The following is a 23,368-nucleotide window of genomic DNA, read 5'->3' as shown; positions in this document are numbered from 1 at the left end:
CACCCACATATGCAATAAAAAAAAACCCGAAATAATTAAAAGGTATTATCTATGTTTACCTTACACTACCTTTACAATACAGCTTACCATCATTATTTATGAAAGCAAAAATAATAAATTCTGCGGGTTCTATGAATATTGCATATTGTTATTTCTACGTCGAAGTCTTCTTTTGATCATGTTTTAGATATCTGCTAATACTATAAATACATAATATTTTATATACTCGTACTGCGACAATCATGAAGCTTATTTGGTTGCGCCCTAGTTGGATTATAGCTGTAATTTTAATAGCGTTTTTAATTATAACGTTTTTTAAAGCATAATTTTACCTTGGGAACACCTCCGGATCTAACGTCGCTTACTTGACACAATTCTATCACGTCACCGTCCTGAAACAAAATCATTTTCTTTTCAATACACGTATTTACTTAGTCATATTCTAGAATAAATAAAGGCCTTGTATATTCTCCAGCGTCTCCCTTTGCTATTGTTACGCCGGTAAGAGCAACGCCATCTATCGTAGAATAGCAGAAATGCATATCAAAAGAATTAGTAACACCGAGAACGCTTGAGAAGTACAACGCCATCTATTGTCAAATAGCGGAAAACACATCGAACTACTCGACTTGTCAGGAATGTTCTCGATAATTCTAGGGATATCGTATCGCCTATAAAAGCGTTGAAGAGATGACACGAAGGCAGTTAGTAATCGGAACTACTCGAACCGAAACTGCGAACGGATCACCTGAAGCGAAGCGGAAGAAGTGAATTGCGAAAGTGTTTTAACTGTTCAATACAGTTATAATTTATATTTCGAACCCCAACACGTAACACTATTTTGGTGTTTGCTCACCTTAAAATGTGTCATAATGATTATCTATTTGTTAAATGTTTAGTACTGGAGAAAGTAAACAGGCATGGCGAATGTCATATCATATTTCGCTAACCGCCCCTAACGCTTACTCTGAAGTCCGGCATTTTCAAAACACCTCTTTTGAATGAAGTCCTCAGTGGTGTGCAATGACTGGCCTCTTGCACTACTGATGTCCATAGACAGGTTCGGTGACCGCTTATCACTAATTAAATAATTATATTCACTTAAATTCTAATAATCTAACGCTTCTCTTGCTCTACACTTTTAAATGAAATTTTCTAATTAGAAAACTTTGCAAAAGATAAATCTTCGCGAATCAGTCTTAAATATTTACTATACACGTGTTAAAAATGCAAATCAACATTGCTTACAGTAAAAATAGAATAAAATCATACGTCGGTAAATATTTTTAAAATTCAATGCAAAGTAACGTAAACATGTTTGACCTTTGAAAGCTTCACAAAGCTCCGTTTCCGAGTAAAGCTGCGTTCGACAAACGAAACTATAATGTAAAGGAAATGACATAGTGTAGCGGTTTCCTACAAAGGAAGTTTGAACAGGGTAGTGATTCGAAAACTCGATTTTGCGGTTTCTTGTCGACTTTATTGGAATTTGAATTGGCATATTTCAGTTCTATTTCAATGTAATTCGAGATTTGTTTAATTGATGTATTTTAACATGAAACTTAAATAATAACCCAAACTTAAACCTAGTGCTTCAAAATTAGGAAGTCTGTGTGTGTGTGGAAAGAATTTCTTTACCACTGTATTAGATAAAAGCATAGCAAATAGGTACACCATTATAATTTGCGTAATTACTGGTGGTAGGACCTCTTGTGAGTGCGCACGGATAGGTATCACCGCCCTGCCTATTTCCGCCGTGAAGCAGTAATGCGTTTCGGTTTGAAGGGTGCAGCCGTTGTAATTATACGGAGACCTTAGAACTTATCTCTCAAGGTGGGTGGCGCATTTACGCTGGAGGTATCTATGGGCTCCGGTAACCACTTAACACTAGGTGGGCTGTGAGCTCGTCCACCCAACTAAGCAATAAAAAAACCCATAAAGTAACATAGACAATGCGAAGTATGAGATCGAAATCTCTATAGTAGTGTAACGTTTGTCTCATCACAACGCGAAGGCCACCCACATTGAAACCGAGGCAGGTAGGTACTGCTTACTCGTGCTGACTTCCAATAAGTCCTGCCGCCAGTAAATGAGGTTTGGTGATTGCATGATTGAAAACCTAACTTTGCTAATGCTTATAATTAAAACTACTTTTAATGTTTTAAGTCGCGGCATTATAATATTTCATTTTACTAGTGTGGTAGGACCTCTTGTGACTCCGCAAGGGTAGGTACCACTACCCTGCCTATTTCTGGCGTGAAGCTGTATCGGTTTGAAGGGTGGGGCAGCCGTTGTAACTATACTGAGACCTTAGAACTCATATCTCAAGGTGGGTGGTGGCATTTACGTTGTAGATGTCTATGGGCTCCAGTAACCACTTAACAACAGGTTTGCTATGAGCTCGTCCAAATATTTAAGCAATTTAAAAAATATATCACTTAAACTGTTCACTGTGTAATACTTTGAAGAGAGCACACGCGAGATTAGGCAGTAATAGCTTTAATTATGTCTGCGTCTCGCGATATCCAAAGAAAACTCTGTATTTCTGAGCGAAGTTAAACACTTTCCACCAGGTGGCGCGACGACAATATAAAAACACATTTTAAAGAGTAAATCTATATATATAAAAATGAATTGCTGTTCGTTAGTCTCACTAAATCTCGAGAACGGCTGAACCGATGTGGCTAATTTTGGTCTTGAATTATTTGTGGAAGTCCAGAGAAGGTTTAAAAGTAGTAAATATGTAAAATGTTCTTAATTAAATATTTTTTGTTTTTCCTGTGATGTGTCCCCCGTCGGACGGATTCCTTTTGTTTGTTTTAAGTTTATTTTATACAAAAGTTTAGGTCTTTTATTTATCGATTGAGGCACTACGAAGTCTGCCGAGTCAGCTAGTATACAATAACGTTATAATACAAATGAAGCCGAAATTTCTCGAAATATTCTGACGAGTTCACAAGGACATTGAATAATCGGATGTTTCACGAGAATTTGAAATTTCACATTCATTCGAATTTAATATACATGAGTGTTGACTTGAGGATTATTATGGCGGAGATGGGTTTTCGGGTTTGAGGAAAATCACGGAATCGAATTTCGGTCAAATTGCGCATCACTGCCGAAATCGAGATTTTATTTACACAAAATTAAGCTATAATTTATTGGTGGTAGGAAGCGCTGTAAGCCCGCACTGGTAGGTATCACCACTCTGCCCATTTCTTCCGCGAAGCAGGAATAATAATAATAATAATTATTATTTTTATGTACAGTCTTTATTCTCGTTTTTTTATGAATTTCGGTAAATCCTGAAAACCACGGGCCTAAGTCAAGTGGAGTTCATTTTCAGTTTTAATTTCGTCTGATGTTTCTTTCTGCATTTTTCTGATGTATCTTTATTTCAGTAAATAGCCCATTTTGTTAGTAAGTATCATTTATAATCTATGTTAGTAACTTAAAAACCTAACAGATAACTATTTGACTATTTATTAATTTTTTTTTTGTTATCCAAGTGCCTGCTGCAAAGGCAGTATTAGTTAGCAGTCCCTCGATCTTGCTCGGTATGATGTTCAGAAGACTATTTTATTCTCCCTACCTATTCTAGTAACTGAGCTCACGGGGCTCAAACCTGACGACATTGCTAACACTAACCCTAGCAAGAGCCATGCTTCCCAAGATCTACCACCGGATCGGAAACGCGACCCACTGAGAAGATCCGGCGAGAAACACAGTGGACTGTGTCTTTGGGTTATTTAATCGCCGAGCCCTTCGTCACAAGCGACGGTTTCGACGACAACCATGACCGGTGTAGACTGTTACGACTGTCATGCACTCGACGTAATAATGACGCACTTCTCTTCCGCATTATAGCAAATAAGTTATTTGTGTGAGAGGTCGCAAACATCGTGGATGCACTACAAAAGCGCGGCAGTGACAACATCATCCTCAACGCATCATTATCTTGAACACGTAGGGTATTGTAAGCTCTGAGAGTATATGCAGTCCACAGATTACCGGCCCCCGAATCCTGATCACGCAGGAGCCAGTCATCGTCGTCGCCCTAGACACGCCCTTACGGATCCATCAGATCCAATGACCTTTGCATTAGACGCCTTCCGCTCTAACACTAGAAGTAGGGACGACGATAAACGCACTCGTCGAAGTCGAACAAAGAGTTTGACGTGCAACCTAACCTAAACATCAGCCCGCTAAGTTTCTCGCCGAATCTTCTCTAGTAAATTCATTCGCGAAGCAGTTGCCCTTGAGTTGTTAGGTCTCCTTTGGAGGCATTCGGGCAGCTCTGTTCAATAATTAAAAAAAAGATTACTGGCGTAAAAATTCTCGTAATAAGCTTCAAAAAGTGTAACTTCGACATAGCTATCGCAACCAGTAATTGTGCGGGCTAGCATATTGCATCTTACTATCAATGCCCTACGCTCCCAATCTATATCAGCCATCATACAATACAATTAAAACATCGATTTCTTGTTTCAAACTGGTTCACTTCATTAAAATTATGGACCATATAATACCAGGTAGGCTTTGAGCTATGGAGAAGAAAGTAAATGATTTATTAACAAAAGTTAATAAAAATAATATCCAAACTGTTAAATAATATAAGAGTTTGAGAAACGTTAGTAGAATGACTAAGCACAGTTACAATGACATGCTCAGACTCATTACACACAGAGGGTACATTAATACATTTCAATATTTTTTGTTAAATGTAATATTTTAAGTTCACATATTGTCACTTTTTATGCAATCCATGAATTTCAGTCTTTATTTTTGTCTAGTAATTTTCCGTTTTTGTGTATAAGAAGTATTCTTTGTAAGAAGAGCACTGCTGCTTGAGATACAGGTTTTATCACCTAGTTCAAGCACAGATGCAAATAATGATTGTGTTTCAACTTCTATGTTAACAATAAATAAATGACGATAGGGTTCGCGACGTAAAATAAAAAAATCACCTTTATATAAGACGGAGCCATTTCGACAATATTTATTCTGCAGTCCTGGTTATTATAAGTCATCGAGGAACAGTTGAAATATCAAACAGTTTTCTAAGAAATGTTATGCGAGAAAACCTTGTAAGGTAGGGTTGTCAATGTACCGAAAAAAAAAATTGTTTTTGTGGAATAAAGAACACAAAATAATATTAGAAAGAAAGTTTATTGTGTGCTCTGGAAATCCAAACGCCAAATTTACTTTTCATTGATAATTCTCTTCATCGTCGAAGTAGTGATTGCGTCTTGATAAATAAATAGATAGATAAATTAGAAAAACCTGTCCTCGGTCACGGCTTCACCTAGGCACGTTTTACTTATTAGGCCACGGACTATTGTTGACTGATGAATAAACTAAAGATTGCTTAATTAGTTGCGTTGGTTCCTTTCTGCAACACCGTTACATATGTGGGCTCCGATAAGTACTTTAGACCAGGTGGACGTTGTCATTCACCTGCTGCTATACTATACTGAGACCTAAGAACTCATATTTTTTTTATATTTTTTTATTGCTTAGATGGGTGGACCAGCTCACAGCCCACCTGGTGTTAAGTGGTTACTGGAGCCCATAGACTTCCACAACGTAAATGCGCCACCCACCTTGAGATATAAGTTCTAAGGTCTCAAGTATAGTTACGGCTGCCCCGCCCTTCAAGCCGAAACGCATTACTGCTTTACGGCATACTTCAAGGTGGGTGGCGGCATTTACGTCGTAGATATCTATGGGCTGCGGTAACCACTCAACACCAGGTGGCTCGTGCACCCATCTAAGCAATAAAAAAAAGACTACGAAAAAGAAAAAAACGGTTTAACAACCCTACTGTAGAGCGTTCCGTGTAATACAACTTTACAATGAATCTAATTACGACGAAGGACCTTTCCAACTTTCATACGACTTCTCAACCTTAACTCAATAAAAAGGCAAGAATTTTTACGTAAAAATATGTTTTGATCTTTCTTTTTAAAAGCAGAAAAACACGGTGTAACGTTTTCTGTTAGATTCGCATGCCGAAGTTTATATAGTAGGGGATATCTATACCTATATATTAATACGTGAAGCAAAAACTTTGTATCCCTTTTTACGAAAATTGCGCGGACGGAGGAGTATGAAATTTCTCACACTTATAGAGAATATAGAGAAGAAGTGCACAATGCTAATACTTTTTAAAAATAATGCATAAAAGATACATTAAATCAATAAAGAAAACATTACACACACTACATACCATGTATTTGACGCACACACGCATGCATACTATTTATTGTCAAACTTTTGTTCTTGACGTCTGTTGTCAAATGGATTAAATATTGTTTGTCTTTGTTAATATTTTTTATAGTGTAGTCTTGGCGAAATTTGTGATTATAGAAGTATAAAATACAATCATAATAGTGTACAAACTTACAATTCCAATTAATTATAGTCGAATTTCGACTACTGCGGGGCCACTAGTATAAATAAATATGGTATATAAATGAAGTCGTCGTGGCCTAAAGGATAAGACGCCCGGTACATTCGTATGTAGCGATGCATCGGTGTTCGAATTCCGCCGGCGGGTACCAATGTTTTCAATGAAATACGTACTTAACAAATAATCACAAGTAATCTGTGATTTTTTTATTTTTTATTTATTGCTTAGATGTGTGGACGAGCTCACAGCCCACCTGGTTTTAAGTGGTTACTGGAGCCCATAGACATCTACAACGTAAATGCGCCACACACCTTGAGATACAAGTTCTAAGGTCTCAGTATAGTCACAACGGCTGCCCCATCCTTCAAACCGAAACGCATTACTGCTTCACGGCAGAAATAGGCGGGGCGGTGGTACCTACCCGTGCGGACTCACAAGAGGTCCTACCACCAGTAAAGATTTGTAATAATTCTTAAGAAAGTAGACTTTATAATGTCCAGAAATAAGGCTCAGATTACGTAAATAAATACAAAGAGTGTATCATCTTCAATCTGCGAACTTTGATTTTGTTTGACGTGATTCAGTTCGTGGATAATACGCGTTGAGACGACAGATACAGACGTCGACGTGACGTCAAACTGTACTGCCTTTATTGACAGGTTTTGTTGGATCAGAAGAGCTCTGTACTGGTGTTGGGAACGAAAGCGATCTGAATTTGCATTTTCAGAAATAAATTGGGTCGTTGAAACTTAGAAATTAATGAAAGCTTTGAAAGTTTATTGGGTACTAGCGACCCGCCCTCGCTTCGCTTCGGAAACATTAAATTTTATTATTGATTAGCTGAGTCCCGCGATGTTACCTGCGATTATTGTTGTACCGCGGGTGACGCCGTGGGGTGAAGCTACTCTAAAAAAGTAGCCTAAGTTGCTCCTTATATCATCAGCTACCTATCAGTGAGTCTCGTCGAAATCGGTCCAGCCGTTCCAGAGATTAGCCGGAACAAACAGACAGACTGACAGACAGACGGACAAAAATTGTAAAAAATGTTATTTTGGTGTATGTACCGTATATGTATTCATATGCATGTAGTAAAAAAGCGGTTATTTCAATATTACAAACAGACACTCCAATTTTATTTATATGTATAGATATCAATTTGTCGTCAACTTTGAAGTGATTCCTCGTTGAAGCTCGGTCTAGATATTGCTTATTTATTATTGTAATTTCGTTTCTAATGATTTACTTGGTGTGGAGACTGTTTTCGAAGCCAAAATGCTAATTGACAAATAGAGCAAAGCAAACGAATTAATATCCACGCTATTCCCAAGCCGACTTAACCATTAATTTCATAGTTTTATTTCACTCTCTTGCTACAGGGTATTAGAAAGAAGTTATAAAATTATTGTTTTTTTTTCTTTTCTATCCCATCTAAGGATGGGTGGATGAGCTTACAGCCCACCTGGTGTTAAGTGGAAGGGTTAGCTCGCAACAAGTTGATGCTGTGTGTGTGATAGGATTGGAAGGACATTATTCATTATGAGCTGTTACCATTAGGCAGGATCATCGATTCTGAACTTTACTGCGAATAACTGATGAGATTGAAGAAAGAAGTTGAGAGAAAGCGGCTGGAATTAATCAACAGAAGGGGTGTGGTTTTTCATCATGAATGTTAGATTTGGGTTAGGGTTGAATGTTAGACCTCACACATCCTTAGCCACTCAGAAAAAATTAAGAGAGCTTGACTGGGAGGTGTTAATGCTTTCGCCGTATAGTCCTGACCTTGCACCTTCAGATTTCCACCTGTGTCGGTCTCATCAGAATTCTTTAGGCAGTGTCAGGTTAACATCACGAGAGGACTGAAAAAAACAATTCTCGCGGTGTTTTGATCAGAAGCCCCGAAATTTCCATAGCAATGGGATCATGTCCCTACCTACAAGATGGCAAAAAGTTATCGAACAAAATGGTAACTACATACTTTAGTTAAATGTAAATAAAGTATATTAAAAAATGTTGTGAATTTTCTTAAAAAATGCGAAAAAACTTTTTCCCCAACCTTATATTACACCAATAGCTGTGAGCAAAAAACTTATAATTCCAATTTAAGCTGCCATATCACAAAGTCTCGCATGAAGTATTCTCTCGACCTTGCCAGCTTTAACGAGCCACTCAAATTTGGACCGTCAGCCCACGACACAAGATCTTTCGACTCGATGACCCTTGACACTGAAGTCAATAGCTGCACTAGCTGACTCTTGTTCTCTGACACGTTCGTGTGTCTTTCGTATGTATTTTTTTAAATTATGCTATGAAAATTCTCGTCGAGAAATCAACAGGCGAAAAGATTACATTCTACAGGCGTAATATTCTATCATAGTATAACGGGGAGAGGCTGGTTCCATAGTGTTTTTAAAATGATGACGTCAGCGGCGGCGACCATTCTCTTCATCATCACTGCCTTCCATAGTGATCGTTATTAAGACTCACCTTTTTTATTTATTTATTTTTTATTGTTTAGATGGGTGGACGAGCTCACAGCGCACCTGGTGTTAAGTGATTACTGGGGCCCATAGACATTTACGACGTAAATGCGCCACCCATCTTGAGATATAAGTTGTAAGGTCTCACTTAAAACGTAAAACGACTGCCCACCCTTCAAACTGAAACGCATTACTGCTCTACGGCAGAAATAGGCAGGGTGGTGGTACCTACCCGTGCGGACTCACAAGACGTCCTACCATCAGTAATTACGCAAATTATAATTTTGCGGGTTTGATTATTATTACACGATTTTATTCCTTCACCGTGGAAGTCAATCGTGAACATTTGTTGAGTACGTATTTCATTAGAAAAATTGATACCCGCCTGGGATTCGAACACCGTGGCATCACTCAACACGAATGCACCGGACGGCTTATCTCTTAGGCTACGACGACTTCAACTGTGTCGGTTCTTAAAATCCGGCAGTCAGCTATAAATTTTTCATATGAAACACATACTTAACACACGACTGATAGATAGTATTTTCTTTGTCTCCACCTACATACATATACATATATGTGTATAAGCATGTAGGGACGGAGCGATACGGATGAATGACAGATATGGAGCATGACTGAGTGAGAGAGATAGGAGATGTCGTGTTAGGAAGTAAGGAAGACGGCGTATGAATGCGGAACAACTAGTTTAATTTTTTAAGCGAGAAGAGGTAGTTTCCGGATACGACGGCAGACAGACGCGGTGTAGCTCTGAAGGCGAAAAACTATGGAGGGTAGAGGTAAGGAGAACCGTCTCCGTGTGTGTGTTAAAATCTGCTAAATAAGGGTGGCGCTACAGTAGCAACCGGATTAATTTAAAAAAAAGCGCTGAAAGTTATTATTACTGGTGGTAGGACTTCATGTGAGTCTGCGCGGGTAGGTAACTCCACCCTGCCTATTTCTGCCTGAAGCAGCAATGCGTTTCGGTTTGAAGGGTGGGGCAGCCGTTGTAACTATACTTGAGTCCTTAGAATTTATATCTCAAGGTGGGTGGCGCATTTACGTCGTAGATGTCTATGGGCTCCAGTAACCACTTAACACCAGGTGGGCTGTGAGCTCGTCCACCCATCTAAGCAATAAAAAATAACAAAAGCTCGAGTTGTTTTCAGCACAATACGGTGTTGTTGCGAATAGGCATAGAATGACAATAAACTTCCGAGCTTCCTCCGCAACTGAATGGTGGCGTCTTGTTACGAGCTTCTAATGTCAGTCATTCGACTACATAATGGTGGCCCGATAAGAAAATTATAATGTATATTAAGGTATCTAACGAGTTCTAACTGAAATAGAATTTGAAAAACATTGTTTTTTTGGAATGGAGTTCCATATGGGATGATGCGGAGGGGTACACTGACCGGGAAAAAACGTCCGTAACGTAAGATTTTTATTAGTAATGCACACAGTGTACGATTTAACTTTTTAATAACGTACAAAAAATAATATATTTTTTTATTATTCATTGACCACGATCTCAGCGTTTGCGCAATACACTAACTCTAATGCAAACAACCGTGAATGAAGTGTACCACAATAAGTTCGCACGTTACTGAATGACCGTGGGTTGTTGCGAAACTGGCAAGTGTTGTGAGTCCTCACCGTATGCCGGTTTGGGAATCACCTAGCTAGCATAGAATGGGTTCGGTCTTATCCGAAGCTTGGTTGAGGATTGTGGGATATATGCTTCGGATAGATAGTTTGTTGATGGATAGATGGGTTTAATTTCGACATGTCCCCCTTTTTTTTTTCTAACTAAGCTGATAGCCTTGAGAGGCTATTTCAGCGTAACCTGAACTAGTAGGTGAGCTCACGGGCCTCACCTGAGGACGTTGCTAACACGAACCCTAGCAAGAGCCGTGCTTCGCAGAATCTACCACCGGATCGGAATAGCGACCCACTGAGAAGATCCGGCGAGAAACTCAGTGGGCTGTGTCTGAGGGTTAATTCGCTCGTCGAGCTTTTCGTCGCAAGCGACGGGTTCGACGAGAACGGTGACCGGTGCTTGAGGTACCTAAAAGCACCGTTAGTGGATCGGGAGGATCCGAAATGACGAAACACGTCAAAATGACGTCGACTGCTTTCCATTCTGTCCGCAGGATCAGGAATGAACATGCGTCACCAAGAGCCCTCTCCACGTGGGGGGTTGTATAGAAATCTATAGATCTGAGAAAAAATAAAAATCTACGAATTCTTTTTTGTGTTAAGAAAATCTTTATGCTTAAGGAACGCACGACTGCCTTGCAACAAAAATAGGGATGATCATATGTGCTCACCGTGCGGGCCGGCAGTATGAGCGCGATCATCAAAATGATTACCTGGTCGCGTATCCTCGTGAATAACCGAACAGACATTTACCTGTGCGAATAGCCTTGAACTAGTATTCTAGATGTAATAAATTCTGAAATTTACAGTATCATTATTCGAACAAGTCACAATGTAATAGACAAAATGATTTTTTTAAAATATACATTAATATTTCCGCACAGCCTCCTCCATAGCACACCTCAAATCCTAGGCTCTCCCGGAAGAGGTCAAGGTGAGGTCGTTACATAATCAAAGCAAAAACGAGGTTTACATCGCAAAACATAATATGTCGCAGGGATCGCGAGGGAAATATGAATGTTGGCGGAATATTCTCGCATCGCATCAAAATTCCTTCTGTCATTCATGAGATAGCGTAACTAATTTGTCAATTCTTGTGTCGGTTTGCTATTAAATTCTAACGTAGTCTCCGACTGATGACACTTTTACTGACTTTTTGCCGGGAATGTGAAAAGTGATGTTGTGAGAATGGTTATAAATTGATAATTTACTGTGACGTCAGAAAAAAAAACGTGTAGTGATGGCTAATTGATCTTCTTCTATTTGAGGAAGTGACAAGAGATCTATACTAATATTGTATTATAAAGAGGAAAGATTTGTTTGTTTGTATTGAATAGGCTCCGAAACTACTGAACCAATTTAAAAAATTCTTTCACTGTTGGAAAGCTACGCTATCCCCCGGTGACATAGGCTATATTTATAATATTTAAAAAAAAAATTGGGATACTTACTGAAACTCCAATAATGTAACCCAATGTGTAAAAAAATGATCTAAAATTCTTTACATCGCGTGCGCTACTTCCCAAGCGAAGCCGGGGCGGGCCGCTAGTTTGTAATATAATCGTAATATTGTTTCTCAGGCTCTTCCAGAACACGCTGATATTTCTATAATTCCCACCATTGGACTAGGAGGCTTATGAAGGAAAACAAAACACTAAACGTTAAAGTAACCAATGGCTGTAAATAAATAAAGATTCATAATAATCGATTTATTAGGTAAGACGTGAAAATAAATGTGTAACAAATAAATGTGTTTGTTGGTGCTATTTAGACAGAAGGTTTGATTGAAATAAAATTACTTAAATCTATATGTCGACGCACCACTCTAATTATATGGAAAAATTAATTAATCAATCAAGATTAATTCCTAATTTAACATGCGGCGTAATTATTGATTGTAATTATCACACGTGTAGTAAATATATTTCAGACTGATTGTTAATTTAAGCAAAATGCAATGTTATGGTTTGCTGTCACTTGGGCAGCAAACGATAACGTTGCATTTACCATTCGTCTTCAGAGGAATGTTTAATCATTTGCTAAATTCATTTCTTGATTTTTAAGCGACGTCTACTTGTTTAACACGATGTTTGGTTAAGATTAATGTTTTAAGGAACTCTGCCAGATTTTGTAATACGCGGAAACGATACCACGTGATTACGTTTGTAAGGATAGATTCAACTTTAGATTTAGTTAGTGACCTAAATTAGTTGTTTAAATTAATTTGTGATTTAACTATCAAGTTTGGAAAATTTAGAGTGAGTTTGCGTTTTAATAATTTGTGAATTTGAAGTAATTTCCGCCTTGACGAGAGGGAGCCACCGAACTATCAAGTTTGGAAAATGTAGTGAGTTTGCGTTTTAATAATTTGTGAATTTGAAGTAATTTCCGACTTGACAAGAGGGAGCCACCGTTTTGGTTTTCGGGGTGGCGGCTTGTAATCAAGACGGAAGGACTTTCTTTTCTGTGCTGCGCCTCGGCTGCGACCAGACGCTCTGTGAGTACATACTGTTGTATTATTTTAAGGTTATTTTTAAGTGTGTATATCAGTGCTAGGCGAAGTGTTGTAATTAAATAGTGTTAAACTATAATTTGGTGTTTCGTTTGTAATGAGTGAGCCTTGTGATGGAGTTGGTGGCGTCAGTTTATCTGACGTCACCTTTTCCAAAAATTCTCCGGAGGTCGGTGCTCCGTCATCAGAAGTGGGATCACCTCCCACTTCTGCTCGCCCTTCTGGCTCGGTTAACAAAAATATGAACACTTCTGTTGATGGGGTGCCGGCTGATTTTTTCACTCAGATGTTGCAAATGATGAAACACGTGTCGGATCGTATGACGTCGCAATCAGATATTTCAAAAGTGAGAATAAATGACGTGTTTTTGCCGTCATACGATCCAGACGCTAATGTTGGGGTTAGAGAATGGTGTCAACATGTGACCACAGCTATGGAAACTTACAACCTGAGCGATTATGAAGTCCGGATGAAGGCTGGTAGTTTGCTTAAGGGTCGCGCAAGGTTGTGGGTTGACAATTGGCTGGTATCCACCACCACGTGGCAAGAATTGCGTGATGTTTTAATTTCGACTTTTGAACCGGAAAACCGATATTCACGCGATGTTGTGCGTTTTAGAGAACATACTTACGATAATTCTAAAGACATCGCTCAGTTCTTATCACAAGCTTGGGTTTTATGGAGACGTATTACTAAAGATAAGTTGTCGAATGATGACGCGGTTGAGGCTGTTATCGGTTGCATTGGGGATGAGCGCCTGAGAATCGAATTGTTAAATGCGCGAGCTACATCTGTCCCAGAACTTATTTCAGTGGCCTCATCTATAAAAAGTGTTAAACGTCCTCATCCCAATGCATCGATACCGCATCAGAGTGTCGCAAAGCGCCCACGTTTTGATAAGACACCGGGCTTTTGCCAAATCTGTAAAAGGTCGGGTCACGATACGCGTGATTGCCGATACCGCGACAAACCTGAAGGCCCTCAGCCGCGACAACAGGATGGTAAAACTACTCCTCCAGATGTTGGTAGACCGACATGTACGTTTTGTTCAAGGTTGGGTCATACTTATCAAACGTGTTACAAGCGAGAACGAGCAGTTGTTTCTAATGTCAATTGTGTGGGGACGTCAAAATTAAATGCGATGCCAGTTGTTGTAGGAGGTTTCAAAATTAATGCGATTTTTGATAGTGGAGCCGAATGTTCAGTCATTCGTGAATCTGTAGCTGCAAAGTTGCCGGGAAAACGCGTTGATAGGGTTAGCTATTTGAAAGCTCTCGGTCAATTTACGGTTGTCTCGCTTTCAACATTAACAACAGTTTGCATAATCGACAACTTGCGCGTAGAACTAGAGTTTCACGTCGTTTCCGATATTGAAGTGAGCTCTGATATTTTGATAGGCATTAATTTGATAGAAAATACGAACCTAAGCGTTGTTGTAAATTCACGAGGTGCAATGCTGGTTCATCAACCGATCATTTACCACATGCGATCTCAAAGCCCAAAATTTGGCAAATTAGATTGTGACTTAACCAATGACAATCAGATTAGCGAGTTAAAAATATTGCTGAACAAGTTCGAACACTTGTTTATTCATGGCTACCCGCATACGCGAGTTAATACGGGTGAGCTAGAGATTCGATTAAAGGACGAAAGTAAGACAGTGGAGCGTAGGCCCTATCGGCTTAGTCCAGTTGAACGGGAAAAAGTTCGCGATATCGTTAACGAATTGCTTGAGCATAAAATAATTCGGGAAAGTAAATCTCCTTTTGCAAGCCCAATAATTATAGTTAAAAAGAAAAACGGCAAAGATCGTATGTGTGTAGACTACCGAGAGTTAAATAGGAATACCGTCAGGGACCATTATCCCTTACCGATAATCTCAGACCAAATAGACCAACTGGCCGGGGGTATTTATTTCACCACAATTGACATGGCAGCTGGGTTTCATCAGATACCTATTTCGGAGGGATCAATTGAAAAGACTGCTTTTGTAACTCCCGATGGTTTATATGAATACCTAACTATGCCATTTGGACTTTGCAACGCGGTGTCAGTCTACCAGCGCTGCATTAATAGGGCTCTCGCTCACCTCACGAGCTCACCAGACCAAGTGTGCCAGGTCTGTGTCGATGATGTGCTCTCAAAGTGTAAAGATTTTGAACAGGGCTTATCCCATATTGAACGCATATTGATTGCTCTACAAGAAGCTGGCTTTTCTATTAACGTTGATAAAACCGCCTTCTTTAAACGCTCCATCGAGTACTTGGGCAATATAATTGCCGACGGGCAGGTCAGCCCTAGCCCAAGAAAGGTGGAGGCTTTAACGAAGGCACCAATCCCGAAAACTGTCAAACAAGTTAGACAATTCAATGGCCTGGCTGGATATTTCAGACGTTTCATTCCCAACTTCTCGCGAGTTATGGCGCCTTTATATGAACTCACTAAGAACGATACGACATGGGAATGGAACGAAAGGCATGACGAAGCTAGGGATTATATTGTCAAACATCTGTCTACTGCGCCTACCCTTACGCTATTCCAGGAAGACGCACCCATCGAACTCTACACGGACGCCAGCAGCATCGGCTACGGGGCAGTGTTAGTGCAGACATTCGCGGGTCGCTAACATCCAGTCGCGTACATGAGCCAGCGCACCACCGACGCCGAGAGCCGCTACCACTCTTACGAACTTGAAACGTTGGCGGTCGTAAGAGCAATTAAGCATTTTCGGCATTACCTCTACGGCCGAAAATTCAAGGTAATAAACGACTGTAATGCTCTCAAGGCCTCCAAAAACAAAAAGGACCTGCTTCCGCGAATCCATCGGTGGTGGGCGTTTTTGCAAAACTACGAATTCGAGGTGGAGTATAGGAAAGGTGAGCGATTACAGCACGCAGACTTTTTCAGTAGAAACCCTTGCAGCGAGATGTCAGTTAACGTTATGACTCGAGATATGGAATGGCTGCAGATTGAGCAGCACCGCGACGACGTGCTACGCCCAATGATGGAGAGTATAACATCTGGCGATTCCATCGAAGGCTATGTCATGGAAGATGGCATACTTAAGAAAATGCTCACAGATCCTATACTCGGCATACATAAACCAATTGTAGTGCCTAAGTCTTTCCAGTGGAGCTTGATAAACTCCTTCCACGTGACACTGCAGCACCCAGGATGGGAGAAAACTCTGCAGAAGCTACGAGAAACGTACTGGTTTGACAAGATGAACTCGGCTGTTAGACGCTTTGTAGACAATTGTGTTATATGTAGAACCTCGAAAGGACCATCTGGTTCTATACAAGCGCAGCTCCATCCGATCCAGAAACCCACGGCAGCGTTCCAGGTTATTCATATGGACATCACAGGAAAATTGGGCACGAGGAACTCCGAAGGACAAAATGAGTACGTAATTGTTGCTATTGACGCATTCACGAAATACATATTACTGAGCTATTCCAATGACAAGAGCCCGAGCAGTACACTCGCGGCACTCAAGCGTGTCATTCACCTGTTTGGCACCCCGGTACAAGTGGTGGTTGATGGCGGTCGGGAGTTTCTCGGCGAGTTCAAAATCTACACTGACCGCATAGGGATTGACGTGCATTCAATTGCGCCAGGAACAAGCCGAGCAAACGGACAGGTCGAAAGGGTCATGGGCACATTGAAAAATGCCCTTACCATGATCAAAAACTACAGTACTCAAGACTGGCAGACGGCGCTGGAAGCTTTACAGCTCGCTTTCAACTGCACGCCACATCGAGTGACAGGAGTAGCTCCGCTCACTCTCCTGACCCGCCGACAACATTGCATACCGCCAGAGTTACTAAGGTTGGTGAATATTGAGAACGAATGCATAGATTTTGATCTGCTCGAGCAACACGTACGACAGAAAATGATTGATGCGGCGCAATACAACAAGCAACGCTTCGACAGAGGCAAGGCGAAATTGCGCCCATTTCAACGAGGCGACTACGTACTCGTCAAGAACAATCCTCGTAACCAGATATCCCTCGACCTCAAATACAGTGAGCCGTATGAAGTATGCAGAATCCTGGACAACGATCGGTACATCATCAAGCGAGTGACCGGCAGAGGGCGCCCTCGTAAAGTCGCCCACGACCAGTTGCGCCGAGCGCCCCAGCCCGGCGAGCAGGACACCGTGTCGACGGACAGTGTAGAGGACCCCGAGCGACAACCGGCGAGCGTGCCGGCCGACGAGACTGAAACAGATGCCACATCTCGGCCCCAGCCCCTGCCGTCTACCTCGCGAGCTGCCCAGGCCTTGGATGCTTAATGGTTAGTTTTATATTTCTTACTGCTATCCTGATAGTTACTTAAAATGTTTACCAATTTATGAGAAAGCCAGTATCAACATCAGAAGTAAGATCCAGCCGTTGGCCTATGTCTTTGTTGACGGGTCTACCATTATTAAAAGTAAGCCTGTACATTACCCCTATCCTATTTTCCTTCCTTGAACCAATTTCAGAGCCCCTGTGGACCACGGTCAAAATAAATAAGGCCTAGGCCACAGCATCGTCCTTCCTACATCCTTTAGAGCCCCTGTGGACCACGGCGTACGAGACCGCTCAGCGCCACAGCATCAATCCCATGTGAGCTCTTCATTACTCTATTTATTTTCAGAGCCCCTGTGGACCACGGTCAAAATAAATAAGGCCTAGGCCACAGCATCGTCCTTCCTACATCCTTTAGAGCCCCTGTGGACCACGGCGTACGAGACCGCTCAGCGCCACAGCATCAATCCCATGTGAGCTCTTCATTACTCTATTTATTTTCAGAGCCCCTGTGGACCACGGTCAAAATAAATAAGGCCTAGGCCACAGCATCGTCCTTCCTACATCCTTTAGAGCCCCTGTGGACCACGGCGTACGAGACCGCTCAGCGCCACAGCATCATTCCCATGTGAGCTCTTCATTACTCTATTTATTTTCAGAGCCTCTGTGGACCACGGTCATAAATATAAGGCCCAGGCCACAGCATCGACCTTCCCAATCCTTTAGAGCCCCTGTGGACCACGGCGTACGAGACCGCTCAGCACCACAGCATCAAAACCCTCATAAGCCTAAACAAAAGGCAAGTAAAAAAAAAAAAAAAACATTACTTTTCAGAGCCTCTGGGGACCACGGTCAAAATGATTGACTATGACTGTTGCTAACTTTGACCGACTTAGGCCTAGGCCCCAGCATCGTCCTAGTTCCCACTTCCATTAGAGCCCCTGTGGACCACGGCGTTCGAGACCGCTCAGCGCCACAGCATCAATCCTATCTACGAGAAATCAAATCGTGCAATTATGCGTGGAGCATTTGTATCGATATATCTACGAGTACATAAATCGTGCGAGTAAGCGTGGAGCATTACAAGCACTTCCATATCATCGCTCACTTTCCACGTACAGCATTCCTATACTTATAAAATTTTTGTATAAAGCCTCTCAATCTTTATTCTGTGCTTTCCATCTTACTATTTAACATACTTGTGTGTATGAACTTTATGGTACAAAAGCTAGCTGATAACTAGGATTGTTGAAATCGGTTATCAAAGAAAAATAGTACGACAATTTTATTATCATTACAGTAGTGACGTTGTTTCATTTTGAAAAGCGCCAGCCACAAACAAGTTGTCAGCTAGTGTACCGGTGGACGGATACCCAGCTCAAAGAAATTACTTTTCATTTTCAGACCCGCGACTGGTGCAGAGCACGCACACTGTCTCGCAGAATGGCCGTGTCGACGCACCACTCTAATTATATGGAAAAATTAATTAATCAATCAAGATTAATTCCTAATTTAACATGCGGCGTAATTATTGATTGTAATTATCACACGTGTAGTAAATATATTTCAGACTGATTGTTAATTTAAGCAAAATGCAATGTTATGGTTTGCTGTCACTTGGGCAGCAAACGATAACGTTGCATTTACCATTCGTCTTCAGAGGAATGTTTAATCATTTGCTAAATTCATTTCTTGATTTTTAAGCGACGTCTACTTGTTTAACACGATGTTTGGTTAAGATTAATGTTTTAAGGAACTCTGCCAGATTTTGTAATACGCGGAAACGATACCACGTGATTACGTTTGTAAGGATAGATTCAACTTTAGATTTAGTTAGTGACCTAAATTAGTTGTTTAAATTAATTTGTGATTTAACTATCAAGTTTGGAAAATTTAGAGTGAGTTTGCGTTTTAATAATTTGTGAATTTGAAGTAATTTCCGCCTTGACGAGAGGGAGCCACCGAACTATCAAGTTTGGAAAATGTAGTGAGTTTGCGTTTTAATAGTTTGTGAATTTGAAGTAATTTCCGACTTGACAAGAGGGAGCCACCGTTTTGGTTTTCGGGGTGGCGGCTTGTAATCAAGACGGAAGGACTTTCTTTTCTGTGCTGCGCCTCGGCTGCGACCAGACGCTCTGTGAGTACATACTGTTGTATTATTTTAAGGTTATTTTTAAGTGTGTATATCAGTGCTAGGCGAAGTGTTGTAATTAAATAGTGTTAAACTATAATTTGGTGTTTCGTTTGTAATGAGTGAGCCTTGTGATGCAGTTGGTGGCGTCAGTTTATCTGACGTCACCTTTTCCAAAAATTCTCCGGAGGTCGGTGCTCCGTCATATATATATAAAAGAAAGTCGTGTTAGTTACACTATTAATAACTCAAGAACGGCTGAACTGATTTGGCTGAAAATTGGTGGGGAGGTAGCTTAGGATCAGGAGAAGGACTTTTTATCACGTTTCTGTGAGATGTGACATAAAATGTGGTATAACAAAACGCAATAGATATGGAATAACAAAACGCAACTGACAGCTAAACGTATGGTTAATTATAGTAGAATTTTGAAGTTGACCGGTTGATGTGTTTATTTCGAGTTTCGATCAGCTTATTGTGCCGAGATAGGTAATCATTAAGAAAGCCATACCGCGACCAACACGATCAAATCTTTCCCGACGAAACCGTAATGCAACTAGGATTCGAAGCTGCGAGTGAAAGGACTGAAGAAGAACAAGAAAATATAATAATAATAACAACTAAAATACATGGCCAATAGAGAATCATTAAAATATTTGCTTTTTAATTTACATTAATTATCCAAATAAAAAATTGACTTTGATCAAAAGTCTGCTCATTTATTGCCTCTAAGACGGAACAAAGTTCGCCGGGTTCGCTAGTTTATTATATTAAATAGGTGGAAGGAAACAGAACCCGTGCGACTCGAAAACATTTGAGGTTGTGAGCGCAAAAGTGGCTTAACCCACAATTTTTCATATTCGTACTTATATATAATAATATATACTAGCCGTACTCGCCGGCTTCGTTGGGACATTTAAAATTAACATTATTATTTATTGTCATTATTATTAGGGGGTCCAACACTCATATAAATATTAGCCTATCCATTAAGTACATGTATTTTCTACATGGATATCAAGTTTCAAGTCAATCAGATGTATGGTTCTGTAGTTATAACGGAACATCCGTAAAAACCACTGTAGATTTATATATTATAGTATAGTATAGTAATATAGTATAGATATTGCAATTTTTTTAAAACTCAGTAAATTTTGAGGCAAAACCCTAATCCCTAATTTCGCCCATAGATTACATTTCATTATGACTTTGTAAACATTGTTTTTGCGCGTATTGTTTTTGCCTACAAAGCAGTGTAAAAGTAAATTCAAACTTAATTATTTCCATACTAGTGAACCGCCCCGGCTTCGCTTGGGAAGTAGCGCACGCGATGTAAAGAATTTTAGGTAATTTTTTACCCATTGGGTTACATTAATCGAGTTTCAGTAAGGATCCCTAATTTTTTTTTGAAAACATAATAAATATAGCCTATGTCACCGGGGGATAGCGTAGCTTTCCAACAGTGAAAAAATTTTTAAATCGGTTCAGTAGTTTCGGAGCCTATTCAATACAAACAAACAAACAAATCTTTCCTCTTTATAATATTATAGCGACCCGCCCTCGCTTCGGTTCGGAAACATTAAAACACACATGAAACCAAAAAAATAAAATAAAAAAATAAATAAAAAAAGTAGCCTATGTTCATCAGGGACAATGTCGGCTTCTAATGGAAAAATAATTTTTCAAATCGGTCCAGTAGTTTCGGAGCCTATTCGAAACAAACAAACAAACAAATCTTTCCTCTTTATAATATTAAGTAAGTATAAGTATAGAAGTATAGACTAAACGTGGTAAACTTCGGCCACTTTTGCGCTGACGGCCTCATTTATATTAAATAATACAAATACTGAAGGTAAAGTAATTTATGCCACGTTACACGAATACATTCGCACCGTTTTCAATTAATTATCCAATGAAGGTATCGTGTTGTATGAATTTTACTAGTTCAATTAACACAATACTACAATATCGCGCTAATTGAACTTGTGACAGGTTTCTCTTCGTTACGAATATTTCATTTCGATAATTTCATTGGAATTGAATTTATTATTTTCCTGGTATTTTACTTTACTGCAAAATCGAATCGAGGTTAAGAAGTTCTAAGAGTTCCGACATTCGAATATTATCGGGTACCCTTTTGCCAATGAGTTTAATGATATTTACTGGTGGTAGGACCTCTTGTGAGTCCGCGCGGGTGGGTACCACCACCCTACCTATTTCTGCCGTGAAGCAGTAATGCGTTTCGGTTTGAAGGGTGGGGCAGCCGTTATAACTATACGTGAGACCTTAGAACTTATATCTCAAGGTGGGTGGCGCATTTACGTTGTAGATGTCTATGGGCTCCAGTAACCACTTAACACCAGGTGGGCTGTGAGCTCGTCCCCCATATAAGCAATAAAAAAAAAAACTTTCAGAATACGACTATTTGATATCTTTGATCAATGATCATTGGGAGACTTCGATCGGTAATATTGGAAACCTTAATACAATGGGTCATTAATCATTAAAACGAGTGGTTTACGTAGTGACGATAGCTGCGTTATCAGTTTCTATCGACTAGAAGACTACTATAAGACTAGAAGAGAGTGAGAATAGACAGAAAGAGAAGAGTGAAAATCTTCTGTAACAAACACCCTGTATATGCATACCTCGTCCAACACAGCTTTCAATGTAAAGCTCAAAATGTCAAGTCCATTGAGGTTCATTCAACTCCTATTTCTGAATTTACTGTAACGGCGTTTTATCTGACGCAAGGCGTGACGTAAATAATATATAATGTAAATAGATTGTCTATAAATTTATTTCAGGTTATAGACACTTCACGATATCGATGCGAATGTACGTAGCCCTTATATTTTATATCCATCCATGATTGGTAGATCTAATAGAGGAATTTGCGAAACTGCTTTTATGAATCTATATATTAATACGTGAAGCAAAAACTTTGTATCCCTTTTTACGAAAATTGCGCGGACGGAGGAGTATGAAATTTTCCACACTTATAGAGAATATAGAGAAGAAGTGCACAATGGTAATATTTTTTTAAAATAATGCATAAAAGATACATTAAATCAATAAAGAAAGCATTGTACACACTACATACCATGTATTTGACGCGCACACGCATGCATACTATTTATTGTCAAACTTTTGTTCTTGACGTCTGTTGTCAAATTGAGAATAGATTAAATATTGTTTGTCTTTGTTAATATGTTTTATAGTGTAATCTTGGCGAAATTTGTGATTATAGAAGTATAAAATACAATCATAATAGTGTACAAACTTACAATTCCAATTAATTAAAGTCGAATTTCGACTACTACGGGACCTCTAGTCTATACTAATATATAAATCCACAGTGGTTTTTACGGATGTTCCGTTATAACTACTGAACCATGCATCCGATTGACTTGAAACATGGTATCCATGTAGAAAATACATGTACTTAATGGATAGGCTAATATTTATATGAGTGTTAGACTCCCTAATAACAATGGCAATAAATAATATTGTTAATTTTAAATGCCCAGCGAAGCGGCCGAGTACGGCTAGTATACATATAAAAATAAAATGAGGTTTGCTGTTAGTAAAAGGGTCGTTATGCAAAAGCAGTGTCAAGTGTGTTGAAGCGTTATTGTTCACTGACAACATTAAAGATAACGCGATGTAAAAATTATATTTTATCGATCTTTATTTTACTGTACGCAATGAGACACAGACAGAGGGTAGTGTAGTGTATGGCTTTGATCGTTTAGGATTACGTGCGTTCATAGCTTGCTAACTAATAAATCCAAAATAATATTTTTATGATAGAAACTGTTTTTGTTTATTAATAACTAACAACACTTTGGGGTAGTCAATAATAATAAAAATTAGTAAAATTAGTAA

General features: G+C 39.6%; 1 protein-coding gene across 2 annotated transcripts in view; it reads right to left on the bottom strand.

Moving 5' to 3' along the window:
- Positions 1–23,368, bottom strand: part of norpA (no receptor potential A) — a 105,995-nt gene that overhangs the window by 43,710 nt on the left and 38,917 nt on the right. For both annotated transcript variants that reach the window (XM_089734543.1, XM_089734542.1), the window contains exon 4: positions 333–392. In XM_089734543.1, the coding sequence (XP_089590669.1) occupies positions 333–392 (60 nt within the window). The remainder of the gene's footprint in view (positions 1–332; positions 393–23,368) is intronic.

Source organism: Bombyx mandarina, chromosome 18 (assembly GCF_030267445.1).
Source record: "Bombyx mandarina strain Sakado chromosome 18, ASM3026744v2".
In the NCBI taxonomy this organism is placed as follows: Eukaryota; Metazoa; Arthropoda; class Insecta; order Lepidoptera; family Bombycidae; genus Bombyx; species Bombyx mandarina.
This window is presented reverse-complemented; position numbering and strand designations above follow the sequence as displayed.